General features: G+C 31.0%; 2 protein-coding genes and 1 long non-coding RNA gene across 3 annotated transcripts; 2 read left to right on the top strand and 1 right to left on the bottom strand.

Moving 5' to 3' along the window:
* Window positions 1-976: 976 nt before the first annotated feature.
* Window positions 977-9,181, top strand: LOC146536849 (aldo-keto reductase family 1 member A1-like). Its single transcript, XM_085189281.1, has 6 exons — window positions 977-1,195; window positions 3,915-4,095; window positions 4,178-4,365; window positions 7,329-7,567; window positions 7,781-7,931; window positions 8,894-9,181. Exons 1-6 carry the CDS (start codon window positions 1,124-1,126, stop codon window positions 9,035-9,037), a joined length of 975 nt encoding a protein of 324 aa, XP_085045407.1. The 5' UTR covers window positions 977-1,123; the 3' UTR covers window positions 9,038-9,181.
* On the bottom strand, window positions 3,778-5,632 carry LOC146536850 (uncharacterized). Its single transcript, XR_014878199.1, has 2 exons — window positions 5,222-5,632; window positions 3,778-4,046 (listed from the first exon to the last, which is right to left on the bottom strand). It is a non-coding gene; the product is annotated as an uncharacterized LOC146536850 (long non-coding RNA).
* Window positions 9,182-10,534: 1,353 nt separating the features above from the next.
* LOC146536848 (very long chain fatty acid elongase 4-like) lies at window positions 10,535-15,590 on the top strand. Its single transcript, XM_085189209.1, has 7 exons — window positions 10,535-10,636; window positions 11,035-11,209; window positions 11,517-11,707; window positions 12,927-13,061; window positions 13,673-13,778; window positions 14,024-14,160; window positions 14,582-15,590. The coding sequence occupies exons 2-7, from the start codon at window positions 11,149-11,151 to the stop codon at window positions 14,759-14,761; spliced, it is 810 nt and encodes a 269-aa protein (XP_085045335.1). The 5' UTR covers window positions 10,535-10,636; window positions 11,035-11,148; the 3' UTR covers window positions 14,762-15,590.
* Window positions 15,591-15,635: the final 45 nt, after the last annotated feature.

The raw sequence follows: 15,635 nt of genomic DNA, 5'->3' as shown, positions 1-15,635 counted from the left end.
TTTTTTATTTCTACAGTACTTAATGTTTTTGGCCAGGCCAAGTATTATAAGTAAAAGTTAGTTTATTTGTCAGAAAAAATAACTTTTATTAAAAAATAAAAACTATTTTTTAACCAATTTCAGGCAATTCAAGGATTTATAATGTCTAAACGTTTGATTGAGGTTTACTTTTATCAAATGTTACCTTGCAAATGTAAACTACATTTTTTATAATATAATTGAAAGATACGGAAATAATATAAGGAAGTTATTAGTATGTTGTTAATATAATTCCTTTAAAATATTTAAAACACGTACAAACAATAAAATAATAAGAATTCTATTCTAGGTCTATTATATATTTTTTCAGCATCACGTTGTATTCCGCATATAGTAGAGTAGGCAGAGGGAAACCATTGTTAAGAAGCTCCAATCTTCACTTTCCGCCGCTTGAGGCATTGCGTATTGAGTGGCGGAACTCAACTCCGGGCCTTGTCACCAGAGCGAAAAAATGAAAATATTTAATATTTAATTCCCCCGAGCAGGAATCGAATCGACAACCGTCGCGTCTACATTCACACGCTTGTTTGTGACACTGCGCCACGACGGCTTCGCGATTTAAATATATATTGATTGATATTTGTATTAGGTACACATAAAACAAACTGGGAGTAAACGGGAAACTGAAGTGTCTTAATAGCAAACGATTGTCTTAATAGGAAACGAGTGTCTTCCCAGGTTCCCTCTGCCTACCATGCTATGTGCAGATAACAGCGTGGATTAAGCTGTTATTTTAATACATTTTTGCTTATTTTTAAATAGGTACAAATAAGATAAGAAAAATATACAAAATACATCTATGCAAATGACTCGGAGTACCATTGTGTTCATTAAATTTTTTTGTAGTCTTTAAATGATTGAACAAAAAGTATGGGAGACGAGGAAAAAACAGTTACTTCGTTAAGTATTACGAAACCTGAATACAAGCTTGCAGTTACAATCATCTGAGCTCAGTCACCGACAAAGGCTGTCGGCTGCGCCACAGCTCATTAGTACTATTCGATTTTATATTTTTCATTGAATTAAATTATCCTTTAATCCCTTTACAATATAGTAATTTAAAAATAGTGTATAGAATATTAATATGTCTGTACCAGAATATTTTGAATTAGAAGATGGAGATCGCATGCCACGAATTGGCTTCGGAACCTGGCAGGTAACTAATAATTGCATCTAATGTTTTTCTAACAATGCATGTATATATATATATATATATACATATATATTAGATACATCTTATTACTAACACGTTTTGTAATTAAAAACATTAATAATATTAGGTCAGTTTCACGCTGTATCTCGCACACATCAGGGTAAGTAGAGGGAACCTAGTGTTAAAACTCTCCGTAATATATAATATAAATAATACAACAAACTCAATACTGTCGTCCTATATCATTTTACCTTCGGAAAGGAGATTCACCTCAGGTTTTATTTGAATACAGTTATCGCTTTTGTCACATATAGATAGTGTATACTTAGATATCGATACACTCAAATGGCTGCGTGACAGTGGAACGTAAAAAAACTATGTTCTTAATCGTGTAATACATTTTTATTTTTTTATATTGTGTATTTGCTATATCAATAAATATCTACGAAATTTAAAAAGTATCTCGTTATTATTCTTAGTGAAAGCAGCTTATTTTTAGCTTATTATTTTTAATCAATATGTAAAAATGTAATATAATATTCGAACTTTAAAATGAAAAAATATTTTTTTTAAAGTGCTGTATAATATTTTTAAAAAAGTATTATATACACTTACCTACTGTAATCTATATCTTTTCTTGTAATAAAATAATAAATAAAAGAAATATTAGAACATGGAAACACATTATTTTTGGGGCTTTTAACAATGTAATAGAACCCAAAATAATGATTTTTTTTTTGTCTGTTTGTGAATTTATTTACGCTAATCTTATATTCAAGTTCTAGTTAATCTGTTTTATTTCTTTTAATTGGTTCATAAATTAAAAGTTATATCAATATAAAATATTTTGTCCGACTAAATTACTAATTGGCTGAAACTTTAACCAACGAATAAAATGTAATACTAAATAATATCAAATATTTGATATTATTTAGTAAAAAATATTATTTAGGTAGATATAATTCAATTTTAGGTTTCTATGTTTAAGTTACAAAAAATATTTTACACGCAAGTATTTTTTATTACAATGTCTATTCATTAAAAAATAGCTATGTGAAAGTATGTAACGTGGGAAATAAATGATAAGAAACTGAATAATAATTACACTACCTATTAGCATTGTATTTTTAGGTTCACGCTGAGTGCCACACATAGCGTACCGCACATAAAATATTAAATAAATATTTCATTTCCTCGGGTGGGAATCGAACCCACAACCTGTCACGTTTACAGTCGCAAGCTTGTGCCCTTACGCCATGACTGACCTGACTTTAATGTAGATGGAAATCGTAAGCCTAACTTTACATTAAAAATAACACATAGGTTCCTTTTTAATAAAAAATAATTTAATTCTATGTGAACCAGTCAAAATATTATTATAACGCAATGATCCGTTGCAGCTCTACCTGAGTACGTTTTCCTTCATTACAAGTACTACAATATAAATATAATTATTTATAGTGGTTGAGATTTGAGGTCAATTGATTAACCGTTTCAACAGGTTTTACTTAGCTACGTCAATAAGTATGTATCTTTTGTATATTGCAAATATCTTATAAGATTCTCTTTTTTAGACCTAAGGTATAAGCCAGAAAAATAAAAAATATTCGGTGCCTCGGTTTGTTCCCGTGTTTTAGCAATTAACGGAGGACAGAGTGTCGTAACACTAGACAGAAGGATATGCCTACGTTACTATTACTATATAAAATCAATTAAAAATATCTAAATTTAATGTCAAAAAAAGATGAACCGACTAGGTTTATTCAATAAAAATATTAGTAAATAAATAGCTAATAAAGTAACAGATAATATTATTTAATATACAACAACAAATATTAAGTACATTCACATTTAATCATGATTTGAAATAGTTCATCCTATGGGTTTCGATTTACTACCGTACACACCGTTGTCTTGCTTCCCCATAGTTTCTTTTTTGACATTATTTCGTTTTAGTTTAATACGACGTTTTAAATATTTTTTGAAAGTATTCCACTTTGACTTGTTAAGCTTTGAATTAGAGTCAACAATGGCCAAAGGTTTCTCACAGCATCCGTAAACGTAACGATAGGTTGAACAACACGAACATTTTCTACTACAAAAAGAGTAAGTTTCGCTGTCATCGTGATCCCCACTCGATGGTGATAGAGCCCTAGAAGTGGTTGCGGGGCACGCGCTCTCATGAGACCACTGCTCTATACATTGTTCATGCATATTTCCAACGATGGCCGAAGAACCATTTTCAAAAGACATGCCGCCGTTTTTATTAGCGACATTGATTTTTTATCTATTTAAATTAAATCACTTTCAAGTCTTATTTATATTTTTTAAATATTGACATTTTCAATACATCATATTTCTTACATATTAATCAACGTCATTGTTTACAAAGCAGCGGTAAGTAACCTTTTGGCCTAAAAGGACAAAAGGAAAGGAAGTGTTTTTAATATTGATAACGAATACGATCGACCACGCGTCAATGGTAACACGTAGACCTTGAGCTGGTCTAGCTCGAAATAACACGAAATTAGTTCTATTGAAAGGATACGAGGCCATTTTATTGTTATTTTATTAATAACAATGACTTATTGTTTACTCATTTCAATGATATTTATTATTTATTTAGATATAGACATAAATTACGTCCCTTTACATACAAAAAATTGCATGATTAATATAAATGCAACCACCCTTTACTAAAGAATTATTTTTTATTTTATAGGCACCTCCCGACATTTTGGAAAAATCTGTGGACGCAGCTCTAGAGGCAGGGTATAGACATTTTGACTCGGCTCACGTTTATGAAAATGAAGCTGCCTTGGGCCGAGCACTCAACCGCTGGATTGGTGGTGACCTAAAGAAAAGGAAAGAATTATTTGTAGTCACTAAACTGCCACCTGGAGGTAGGAAATATTCTTCTTTTTTTATAAAAATATTTTCTTAATCATAAGTAAATATATCCTATAAAAATATTTTTTATTTCAGGTAATAAGCCTGAGTTAGTAGAACATTACTTTAATGCCTCGTTTCGGGAGTTGGGTCTAGAATATATCGACCTGTACCTTATTCACGTGCCGTTTGGTTTTGAGCACGTTCCAGGGGACCTACATCCAAAAAATCCAGATGGTACCATGAAAATTGAATATAACACAGACATCGAAGCTATATGGAAAGTAAGTTTACAACGGCAAATCTGCGTATTGCATGCTGTTTAATTATCCAATGGCCTATCATATGTCAATTTAATAAAACCCAAATTTTGCTGAAATTCATTATATTAAGAAGAAAAATCATTAACGATTTGTATGTTTTTTGTAGAATAAGTATCTCTATGATATTAACTTCTTTTAAAAGATTTTTTGACGAAAGAATATGAAGAAGTAGGTACAATTATGTTGCGTTGACTGTAAAAAATATTGAATTTATTTTTAATCTACTATAAATTTACTATTCTATTCTTTATTTATGGTGTTTTTCTGCTTTTTATAAAAAAGAAAATGTCAATAAAACTAATTGTCAAATACACGGACATACCTAAATAATAATTACTTATTTCTCACTTGCTTATCTTTTTGGTTGTTAAAATTCAAATGGGTGTATCATTTCTTAAAAGCAATGAATATTCGGATAATGAAAAAGATAAAAATTATATAATTAATGAAAATAACAACGGAATACACCGACATGATGCTATTTACAAAGAATGTAGCTATCCTAAGTGCACATCCAACAAAACTGTATCTAAACATGCTCAAATTTCACAGTTTCCTGTAGATAAAAGCTTAATGAGTGAACGTTACGATAAATTCTCTTGGACTAAGATTTATCGGTCTCCTGTACCAAGACGGTACTGTCATGATGAATTACAATTAAATGACCCACCATCTAACACAAATGTCTTAAGTAACTTAAGTCCCGTTAGCAATGATAAAGAAAATAGCGAAAATGTTATCAAAATCACCGCACAAACATCTACAATATCATTTGTAAACCCAAAACGGAAAAAACGAATGTGTTCTAAAATATTACCGAAATTCATGTGTCCATGTTGCAGCGGAGGCGATGATCGTGTAGAAGAATCTAGAATGCCATATACCAATAAAAGTGCTACTAGTAACTCCTATGAAACCATTGATTTAAAGCCAAATTCCGCCACCGACTTTTCTCTTAATATAGATGCCTCATTAATGAGCATGATTTATTTGCAAAGAAATTCCAAACACAAAATGGCTGAATTTTATGCTAAAATGATAAAAACATTATTACGCAATACATGGAAACAATTTTTATATGCGTTTCTTTTTAAACGGAACCACGGCCCTAGTAAAACTACGTCTGAATTAATAAACTCGACAATTTTATGCGAGTAGATAAATGCCTTGAACCTAATGCATAGACACTTAGCTATCTACTAATACGTACATGTTTTGCTACGCATAATTTAACAGATTATGCATTGACGATCAGTAAATAGAAAAAAAATATTATTCCAAGAATGAAAAATATGATTTAATACTTTGATATTAAATACAAATAAAACTAATATGAATAAAAGTTTTTAAAAAAAAAGAAGATGGATATGTATATATTTTTGTATTTCTCTTTTTTGATACTTACAATTATTAATATGTAGTTATTTTGAAATTTATTTGTCTTTGCTCATGAAATGTTAACTAAATAAAAACGATATAGGGGAATTGTGCTTAAGATGACATACTTTTTGTTTGAAGACAAATATTTCAAATAAATAAAATGATCTGAGAACAGCATATTGCGTATACTATTATATATTTCATAATCAACGAAATTATTTTAGTTTCAGAACAATCATCTTTCAAACATCATAAAAATAAACAAAAATCGCACTTATGTCGACTAGTGTAAGACGAAATATCTACAGGGTAAAATGACATACTTAGTATGTGGCATAAAAATGCCATCATTATTTGTCGAGCATAGTTCACAAATAAATAGTTTCTTCTTTGCTGGGGGGCTTTAAGGCCAGATTCATACATGTTGCAAATTTTATGAGGTTGGATTCCGTTATCAGTCACTTCCTTTTCCAAAAGGGAAATAAGCTTTGCCACATGCGGCTATTGAATGCCCTTGCTCTAGCAGCCTTATCCATGTCTTCTTGTGACCAATATATATTCGTTTGTAATTGCCAGGTATTTTCTCGGTAAAGCAAAAAAAATACATCGATTCTATTTATAAGGGTAAGACAGTATGCCATCTTATACTCACGTTTTGTATGTCATCTTACCCAATAGATATATGAATTTAATTTTAACCGTTGTGACAAAAGGTTATAGGCTAGGATGCGCTTTTAGCGTTAGTTGTGTCATATAATAATCCTATTTTACATTTATAATTAGTTCAAATAGAAAATCTTTATCTTACATGTCTTTTCGCCATCAAGCAAAAGCGAAAGAAAAATTTGTTGCAATTGAAAATAACGAAAACATGAATTACTTGCCCATCTGCATTAATTTGCACCCATACTGAATTTAAGCACTAGCTGCATCTACAGACACTCTCTAAAACGTCACAAGATCGAACTTAGCGCTATTAGTTTCATCAATATTGGTAGTGTGTCATCTTATCATAGTATGCCATCTTGAGCACAATTCCCCTAAGTACTTCATATTTCTTTGTTTTTCTTTTATTCAAGTAGTCTTGTTGTTCGAATATTCAAATTAAATGTTAATTCTCATATTAGACCAATTAATAGAACAATTTATCAAATAATAAAAATGTCTTCTCAGCATCTTATTTACAGTCATAATGCTTCGTAATTGCGGTGCGTCATAATTGCGGTGAATAATTTTATAAATTCGAACAAAAAATATAGCTACTAGACTAAACTAAACAAGTGCTGTTTGTTTAATTTTTCATGGTTAATGTTTTTACATTAGCGAAAAAAAACCATTTCTGTGCAAGAAATAATGAAATACGACATTGTCATCTCCGTCACCGAACCAGTCTTCCAAAAAAAAAATTGTAAAAACAAGTATTGTGCACTTTGTACTAATCAAACACATCTATACTATAAATACTTAATAAATATAATTGAATTTAATAAATAAACCTTGTTATATTTGAAAATGATGTCTAATTTCTTATTAAACATTTGCAGACTGTCCTTAAGTTAAAGGAATCTGGCCGAGTGCGTCACGTAGGCGTTTCTAATATGAACGAAGAGCAAATCGCCCGTCTCAACGCTATAGCGAAACCGGCGTGCCTGCAAGTCGAGATGCATGTTCTCCTGCAACAGGGCTCCCTAATAGCAGCTGCAAACAAACTAGGAATACCAATAGTAGCCTACTCACCTTTAGGCTCCAAATCTCTTACAGATTCTCTTAGCGCTGTAAATGGGTAGGTAGATTCCATAATTATATTTCAAATAAAATAACTAAAAAAATATTTAAAAAAAAATGTTTTGTTGTTTTAACACTTCCTCATCATGCGGACTAGTCGAGACAATCTTTCCATAAAACATATGTAAATAGATATATTCGCAGGTTGAAATTTCGTCTGCAAAAACATTTATTTATATATTAATCATATGTTTCATCTTTTTACGTTTAGGCGTTCATATCCAAATTTATTGGAGCTTCCCGAAGTCGATAAAATTGCTAAGACGCACGCTCGTACACCGGCACAAATCTTACTACGATTCCTACTTCAAAAAGGTGTGGCTGTGATCCCTAAGAGCACTAATCCAGTCAGAATTAAACAGGTAAAATTAAATATGACTTAAAAATAATACAAGATATCTATAATATATATTGTAAAATTCTTTTGCATTAGATTTAATAAAATCACCTAAACTTATAACAATATATAAATGTTAAAAATTAACAAACGCGTCAATAAGATTATTCTTCTGTCACAATATCTAAGCTCTAAAGTCCAGTTTACTTTCCGCCTGACTATTTATTGGTAAAAAAATAAAAATACAAATATGTAGGTTACTCTTGCGAGTCCTTAATGCGGCGCTTTCCTCGCTATTGAAACTGGGCTTAATAATAACAAAGCTAGATGAAATAAACAGCTCTACAATCTGGGTTTTTATCATAATACTCTAATATATTTTACCAAAAATTTGATACAATTTTTGATCGATATATCGATGTTTAGGAAATAATGCTTTTAATATTTTGAACTTCCTAAATCTCACGCAAATATAAGATAAAAATTAGGGTAAAAAATGCTTCTACGCATTCTAGCGCGCTATGTGAAAAGCGCTAGGTAGGTACTACTAATATTTTCTATAAAACCGCACACGAATTAACTATTTACTATTTTTAATTTTGCAATAAGTTGATAGAATTCTATTTCAAAATATTAAGACAATCCATTTATGTCTTATACAGGATTTAAATAGTAATTGTCTGAGTAATAAGTTACATACATCATAAGATATTTTATTAAGAATAAAAAGAAATAAGGTATATCTTCTTCTTCTGTTTCCTGGCATAAATCCCGGCTATTGCCAGGGCCTTCCTATTCAACCTACTCCATTTTGCACGATCTTTTGCGTCCTGGGTGGTCAGACCATTGCATCGCATACCATCATAGCATCACGACATCCGACCAGCGCTTAATTGGGCGTCCGGGAGGTCTGACTCCAGGACGCCCATATATTATATATGTTAAGTATTATATATTTTTAACATGGACAAATAATTTACTTTTCAGAACATCTCTCTGTGGGACTTTGAACTAAATGAAAAGGAAATGCAAGAACTGACTTCCTTAGACAGAGGCGAGGATGGCAGGATATGTGATTTCCTATTTTTCGGTGACGTCACAAGGCACTCTGAATATCCATTCAAAAAATAACAAACTTATATAAATACATAAGTTCCTATTACATTTCTTTATCAAAATACATAGTTATGATTATATCACATATATTTTATTATATTAAAATTATATTTAACGGTGTCTGTTTAATAGTATTAATATATATATTATTAATAATTTCGTTGTTGTTTTTATTAAATATCCTATCACAATTAATTAATGATATATTTTTAGTTTTACGCATATAGCAAAGGATCGTAAAATAGAACCGCTGAATTCCTGATGTGGAAAGCAGAGTGTCGCAAAACAAATCCTAGAGTTATTGGTTCAATTTTAAGTTATAGTTCATCGTCATTTCCAATTTTTCACCGATATTTACTTTACTTGACTTTAATAAGAACCTTCATCGCTTATAGAAGTCATCTCTTCAAAAAAGGGTACTTTGATTAAGATATAGCCAACAATTTGTATAACAAACACTTTTGAATATAAGGTTAACATTTAAAAAAAAACGCTTTTGTGAAAAAAGTAAAAAGCATCCACCGCTTTTTTTTACATTATCCAAATTAAAAAAAACATATTTTTTTACTTTTTTAGCTTATTCATTCGTTTTTTCACAAAAGCGTGTTTTTTTATTTTTTTTTTTCTATTATTTATTTACAATTTATAAGTTGGATTTTAAAAGCGTAATTTTTAGTTTTTACCTAATATTTATTATTTTTTACCCTAGTCCTACTTGCACCGGACCGGATTTTTAGTTCATATTATTGGATTGTCATTTGTCTTTGATAAGTATGCAAAATATCAAATTAATCCGACTTTTCAAAGTCTGTCAAAATCACGTTCAAAATTTCCGTTTCCTTTACAAACATACATATGAATGAAGCTAATAAAAGCTTATTAAAAATCGAGTGCCTCTAGGTGTCAAGGTATGAGCTCTCTCCCCTACACCTTTAAGTTTTCTTCATCGGGAAATTGATATTTTAAATTCTACAAGTAGTACATAAAACAATTTTGAGTTTGCACATATTTTTACATAGAAAAGTTATACTCGAGGCCCTCACCTCCTTTAAACATTTAATATTTCCATTTTCTTCGCTCTGGTTCCGAGGCAAAGAACAGCTCGGAGTTCCATCATTCAACACGGAATGCCTCCAGAAATATATTTAGAATAATTTATATATTTAAGAAAATTACACAAAACGACAAATTTGCCACGTGTTGCCTGTTCTCATGATAGTTTCTTCTCATAGCATCTAAAACATTTACTTCATCTCTAATGCGAAGGTTCTTAAAGCTCGATCGACACACCCAATTTAAACATGTGCCGCGTGAGTTACAATGACAAAGTTTTTTTATGTTTAATTTTAGAAATAATTTAATTACCTACTGTAATTAATATTTAATTATATTCCTATATAACTTTTTATACGTGGATATGTTAACTTATTTACAATTCAAAGCATTTGACCTTTCGCCGATGATTTTGCATTGCATAATAAGTACCTTAGTAGGTACATATGACAATATGCTGTGATACGTAAACATCATAAACCAGGGTTATACTTAAAACATCAGTTTATAGTTTTTGTGAAGTGCAATATTGAAAATATTAAAGCTTTTGACGCGTAGTTGGTACGTAAGTACACACGATGAGTTGGAGTTCGAGTGCCATTTGGCGAAATCTCTATATCTAAAAAAAATGTTTTTTATGGGAAGTTTTAAGATCAATGACGTTATAGACGCGTGAAGATAACAATATTATAGATATGTCAATATGCCTAAAAAAAATAATTATCGATTTAAACACTGCGAGAGCATTTTTTTGGTAATAAAATGATTTACACCTATTTTTCTTATCAATAAGAACATATACAAAAAAGAACATAAAAGTTATACATTTTTGAGATTATTTCAGGTTATTGGTACTTTAATCAACAGAAACAATATAATTGTAATATTCGTCGGATCCAGGCATATATGTAAATACGCAGTATTATGTTTTTTGGTAAAGTTTCATTAACCTTTTTCAGTACTTTATAGCTTAACATGAAAGGAGGACGCGCCCTGGAATAAAAGTGAACAGTTCTAATTTTTATACTTACTTAATGTCATTGTTTTTAACTATAAAAAAATAAGGCGGGAAAATGGCAGTCGTATTGAAGGGAGCTATCGATCTTTATTATTATCTGAACGAGGAGATTGCGGGTGAGGCATATGCATTAAATTTAAATATACTTTACCAGAACATTAATGATAAAAAATAAGAATTAAAATATATACTCAATAATATTTTAATATAATATTAAAGTTTTATTAGCTTTTAGCTTTTATTTCAACCGATAGATATAGGCTATACCTAAACATTTTAATATATTTCCTATAAAGTTATTTTATAGATTCAAATACTCATTTAGAAAATATTATTTATAAAATATACTTATGACCAGTATTGCATGAGGTACAATAAGTATAAAAATATTTCGACACAGATTAAAAAATATACTTTTATTAGATCACAGGACTGAAAACTGGCCATTGATGCGCACCCCCTGGACTGGTCTCTTAATAATAGCACTGTATTTAATGACAGTACTAAAATGGCTTCCAAATTACATGGAAAACCGTCCACCATACGACCTTCGCAAGCTGATCGCCCTATATAATGTGGTGCAGGTTGCATGTTGCATCTATATTACTTATCAGGTATATGAATATTATAGATACATAATGTAGATAAATATCTAAATATTGTCGAATATCGTAGAAGCCCTCGTGGCGTATTGGCGCAAGTGTGTGACTTTAAACGCGACAGTCGTGGTTTAATTCCTACACGGGGAAATTAATTAATTTTTATTAATATTTTCATTTATTCGCTAAGGCAGAGAGCGGCGTTGTGTTCTGCTATTCATCGTGCAATATCTCGAAAATTTAATGGAAAGTGGGGAACAGAATGTCTTAACACTAGGTTCCCTTGTTGTTTGTAATATACAGAATTACAGAATACATCTTATAGCTCCATTTTACACACGTAATGACTGACATGTGGTGGAACAGCGTCTTACTGTACGATGTACGTAGGATTGTTCTGAGTTTGATCCACACTAAGGAAAATGGATATATTTAAAATTAATTTTAAATGTTTGCTCTGGCAAGAAAGATGAGTTCTCTCTGCCTCATATAATATATCCGAGAAGGATCATGAAGCTTTATAATATATATATATATATATATCTTGATAGCGATATATGAAAATAACATCTACCAATCGCACGTAGGTACCTACTATTTTCTTTCCATTACTTTTCTATTTTCGTTATTAAGCTCCATAAGACGCCATTAGCAAAATTTTTACTTTTTTTTAATAAACAAAATTATTTTAGTCATTCCTTTCAAATAGACCCTGAAATATAAGGGCGACATGAAAAATATTAATATACATACGAATTAACTTAAATAAACTATAGCAATATTAAGTAAATAATTTCTAATCGCGTATAAATTATTTAAATAGATGACATTGTTAATATAAATCTGAGGCAAGAATTCTAAAATAGGTCAATTTACGTTTTGTTACGTAGGTAGGTACCTACATTCTTCAATACAATTAACTTTAAATGAACCTTTATCTGTATAGAATTACAACATGTACTTACTTACTTATCTATTATTTTTCTTTAACGTTTTTTGAAGCCAGTCGTGGCGTAGGGGCACAAAGCGTTAATGTAAGCGCGACAAGTTGGGGGTTCGATTCTTACTTGAGGAAATGAAATATTTAATATTTTCATATCTTCGTTCTGGCGTCGAGTTCCGCGCTTCCAGCGACGGCAAACGGGGAACGGAGTGTTTTGACGCTAAGTTCCCTCTGCTACACTGCTGTGTGCGGAATACAACTTGATGCTGATCTTAATCTATTATTTTTCAGAGTCTAACTTTAGGTTGGTTAAATCATTATAAGTTAATATGTCAGCCCCTCGATGATGGACCCTTGGCTATGGAGTATGCGTGGAAAGTCTGCTATTTCTACTTCATTATCAAATTGGTTGACCTATTGGATACGGTATGAACTATTTAAGATTATCTACATTTTTTATCTACATATAAATATCTTATAATGTATTATATTATTATTATGATGTATTGTTATTTTATATAGGTAGTTAATAATTTTAAAAAGAAATACAAAACCATAGCCATACCATACCATACCATACCAAAACCATACCATACCAACCATATTCGCTATCGAGCCCGTCGTGGCGCAAATGCTCAAGTGTACGACTGTACACGGTTGGGGATTCGATTCCCTCTCGGGGAAATGAAATATTTGATATTTTCATTTTCTCATTCCGGTAACAAGCAAAGCCCTGCATTGAGTTGTGCCACTCAACACGCACTACCTCAGGAATTCGACGGTATATGGGGAACGATAGCGTTTGTATGGGAACAGAGTGACTTAACACTAGGTTCTCAAGTTCCTTTTGCATACCATCCTATGAGCAGAATACAGCATGAAGTTTAAATAAATAAATAAAAAATACCTTATAATTAAACTAGTTGATCTTTAAATATAGATTTGTGAAAATACAATAAAGTAAAAAGTCTTTTAAAGTCGTACATAATAATGACGTAAATCAAATTTAGATATTTAAAGATATTTTTAAATTTCAGATATTCTTTGTATTAAGAAAGAAACAGAATCAAGTTAGCTTTCTTCACGTTTATCATCATTTTGGAATGGTCATAGTGTCTTGGTCGATGGTGAAGTGGGTCCCGGGTTCGTATAATAATGGATTAAACTTATTTATTTACTTTATTTTGATAATAGAGGTAATTTCTTTTCAACAACCATTGTTTAATACATTTTAAAATCATACGTTGATGATGTAACTAAATATTGTTACCGTCATTTGTAGACTTTAAATTTACCTATTAATAATTTAACTGAATTAAATCTAATGCAAGAATATTGGAGCTAGAGTTACCTACCCTATCCTATAAAAGTATTTGTATAATTTACAGGAGGTCACACCAGCTCGATGGTGGTAGTTAACTCATTCGTCCATGTCATAATGTATTCGTACTACCTGCTCACAACTTGGGATGAAAAATATAAACAATCACTGTGGTGGAAAAAACATGTCACTCAAATACAAATCGTAAGTTTACCTTATCTTATTCTTATTATGTCGTACTTTTATAAAAAGAGGACGACTTAAGAGGTTGCAATAAACAAATGTTATTTGTATTTAATTTTACACTATAATTAACATTCTAATGAGACAGTTGAGACGTGCTATCGTTAAGAGTGACTGTCTCACTGTCTTCGGCGTCCATGTTGGTGGCGTAACAACTCGACGTCGCGTTTTGTCTCCTTGACAGAGCAAAGAAATGAAAATAATTCATTCCTACGAGTCGGAATCGAACTCACACCATTGTCGTAGGACAAATTAGCGCTGTACACAATAAGATTAGTCAAAGAAGTACAAGGCCTAATCCTTGTCCCTGGAAAAGATATCTAGGTACGCCCATGTAAAGCGCTGCACTGACCACAGCTTATAAATATTATTTCAATTACAGATACAATTTACAGTACTGCTGTTGCACTTCATAACGCTAGTACTAGCCCCGGAGTGCTCGTTCCCGCGACAACCTGCATACCTTATGATACCACAAAATTTGTTCATAGTCATTCTATTCAGTGACTTCTATTATAAAACTTATATCAAGTCTCAACCGAAGAAAGCAAAACAAAATTAAACCATTTTTATTTTGTCGTAAATAATTTATTCATGTAAAACTGCAATACAATAAATATTCGAAATAAAGTTAAGTAATAATTATTACAAAAAAACAAATTTAAACGGATCCTATAATCAGAACTATACTCTCATCAAACTACCCTTAAAGTGTATCCAATAAATATATAATATGAAATTATATTGTGTCCGCCTGGGGGGCGCTGTAAAAGAATTTTGCACCGGACGCGAGTTAAGCTCGCTACGCCACTGCACAGACATGCACCAGCTTTCAATTAAAAACAGATTCATCAAAATCGGTTCACTCAGTCAAAAGTTCTGAGGTAACAAACATTAAAAAAAATTTAAAAATATCTTTTTTAAGAACAAGCTTTTATTATTTGTTAATAAAATGAACTAAAAAGTTATAAATATGTAATAAAGTATATAGGAGTGATTGTGCCAGCGCAACTTTAGTGGGAATGGGTAGAAAGGTAATGGGTAGTCGAACGTCATGATGCAATCGCTGCAAATATTTTCCTACTTATCTCACTGATTACATTGATTTTTACATTGTCGGTAAAAGAGACTATTATATAGAGACGAATCTTGAACTGCCATTACTACTACTATTACATCCGCTTTATTTTTTATTATTACAACTTTAATTTAGTGAGATCATTGAGGGTCAGTAGACTACAGGTGATTACTGTGGCATTATAGGTTCGACTCCCGTTTCCAAATCATGGTTAAAACATTTAATTACACAAACCGCTGCATGAATGTAGCGGTTACGATATTTTAAAAACTTTAATTTTAGAGTTTGTTCAGTTTAATTTTTTCATTAATTTTTCAAAGCCTCAATTGCTAATTGAATTTATTCATTTTGAGGTGAT

Source organism: Heliconius melpomene, chromosome 8 (assembly GCF_056956725.1).
Source record: "Heliconius melpomene rosina isolate 202511_hmr_F chromosome 8, ASM5695672v1, whole genome shotgun sequence".
NCBI lineage: Eukaryota > Metazoa > Arthropoda > Insecta > Lepidoptera > Nymphalidae > Heliconius > Heliconius melpomene.
The sequence above is the reverse complement of the archived record's forward strand: the minus strand, read 5'-3'. Positions and strand labels throughout refer to the sequence as shown.

Bases quoted from the DNA above. Each gene is read 5' to 3' on its own strand.
- LOC146536849 (XM_085189281.1), top strand. From the start codon at position 1,124: ATGTCTGTACCAGAATATTTTGAATTAGAAGATGGAGATCGCATGCCA. The intron at 4,096-4,177 runs GTAGGAAATATT...TTTTTATTTCAG, and splicing joins CACTAAACTGCCACCTGGAG to GTAATAAGCCTGAGTTAGTA. The intron at 7,932-8,893 runs GTAAAATTAAAT...TTTACTTTTCAG, and splicing joins ATCCAGTCAGAATTAAACAG to AACATCTCTCTGTGGGACTT.
- LOC146536848 (XM_085189209.1), top strand. From the start codon at position 11,149: ATGGCAGTCGTATTGAAGGGAGCTATCGATCTTTATTATTATCTGAAC. The intron at 11,210-11,516 runs GTGAGGCATATG...TACTTTTATTAG, and splicing joins TCTGAACGAGGAGATTGCGG to ATCACAGGACTGAAAACTGG. The intron at 11,708-12,926 runs GTATATGAATAT...ATTATTTTTCAG, and splicing joins GCATCTATATTACTTATCAG to AGTCTAACTTTAGGTTGGTT.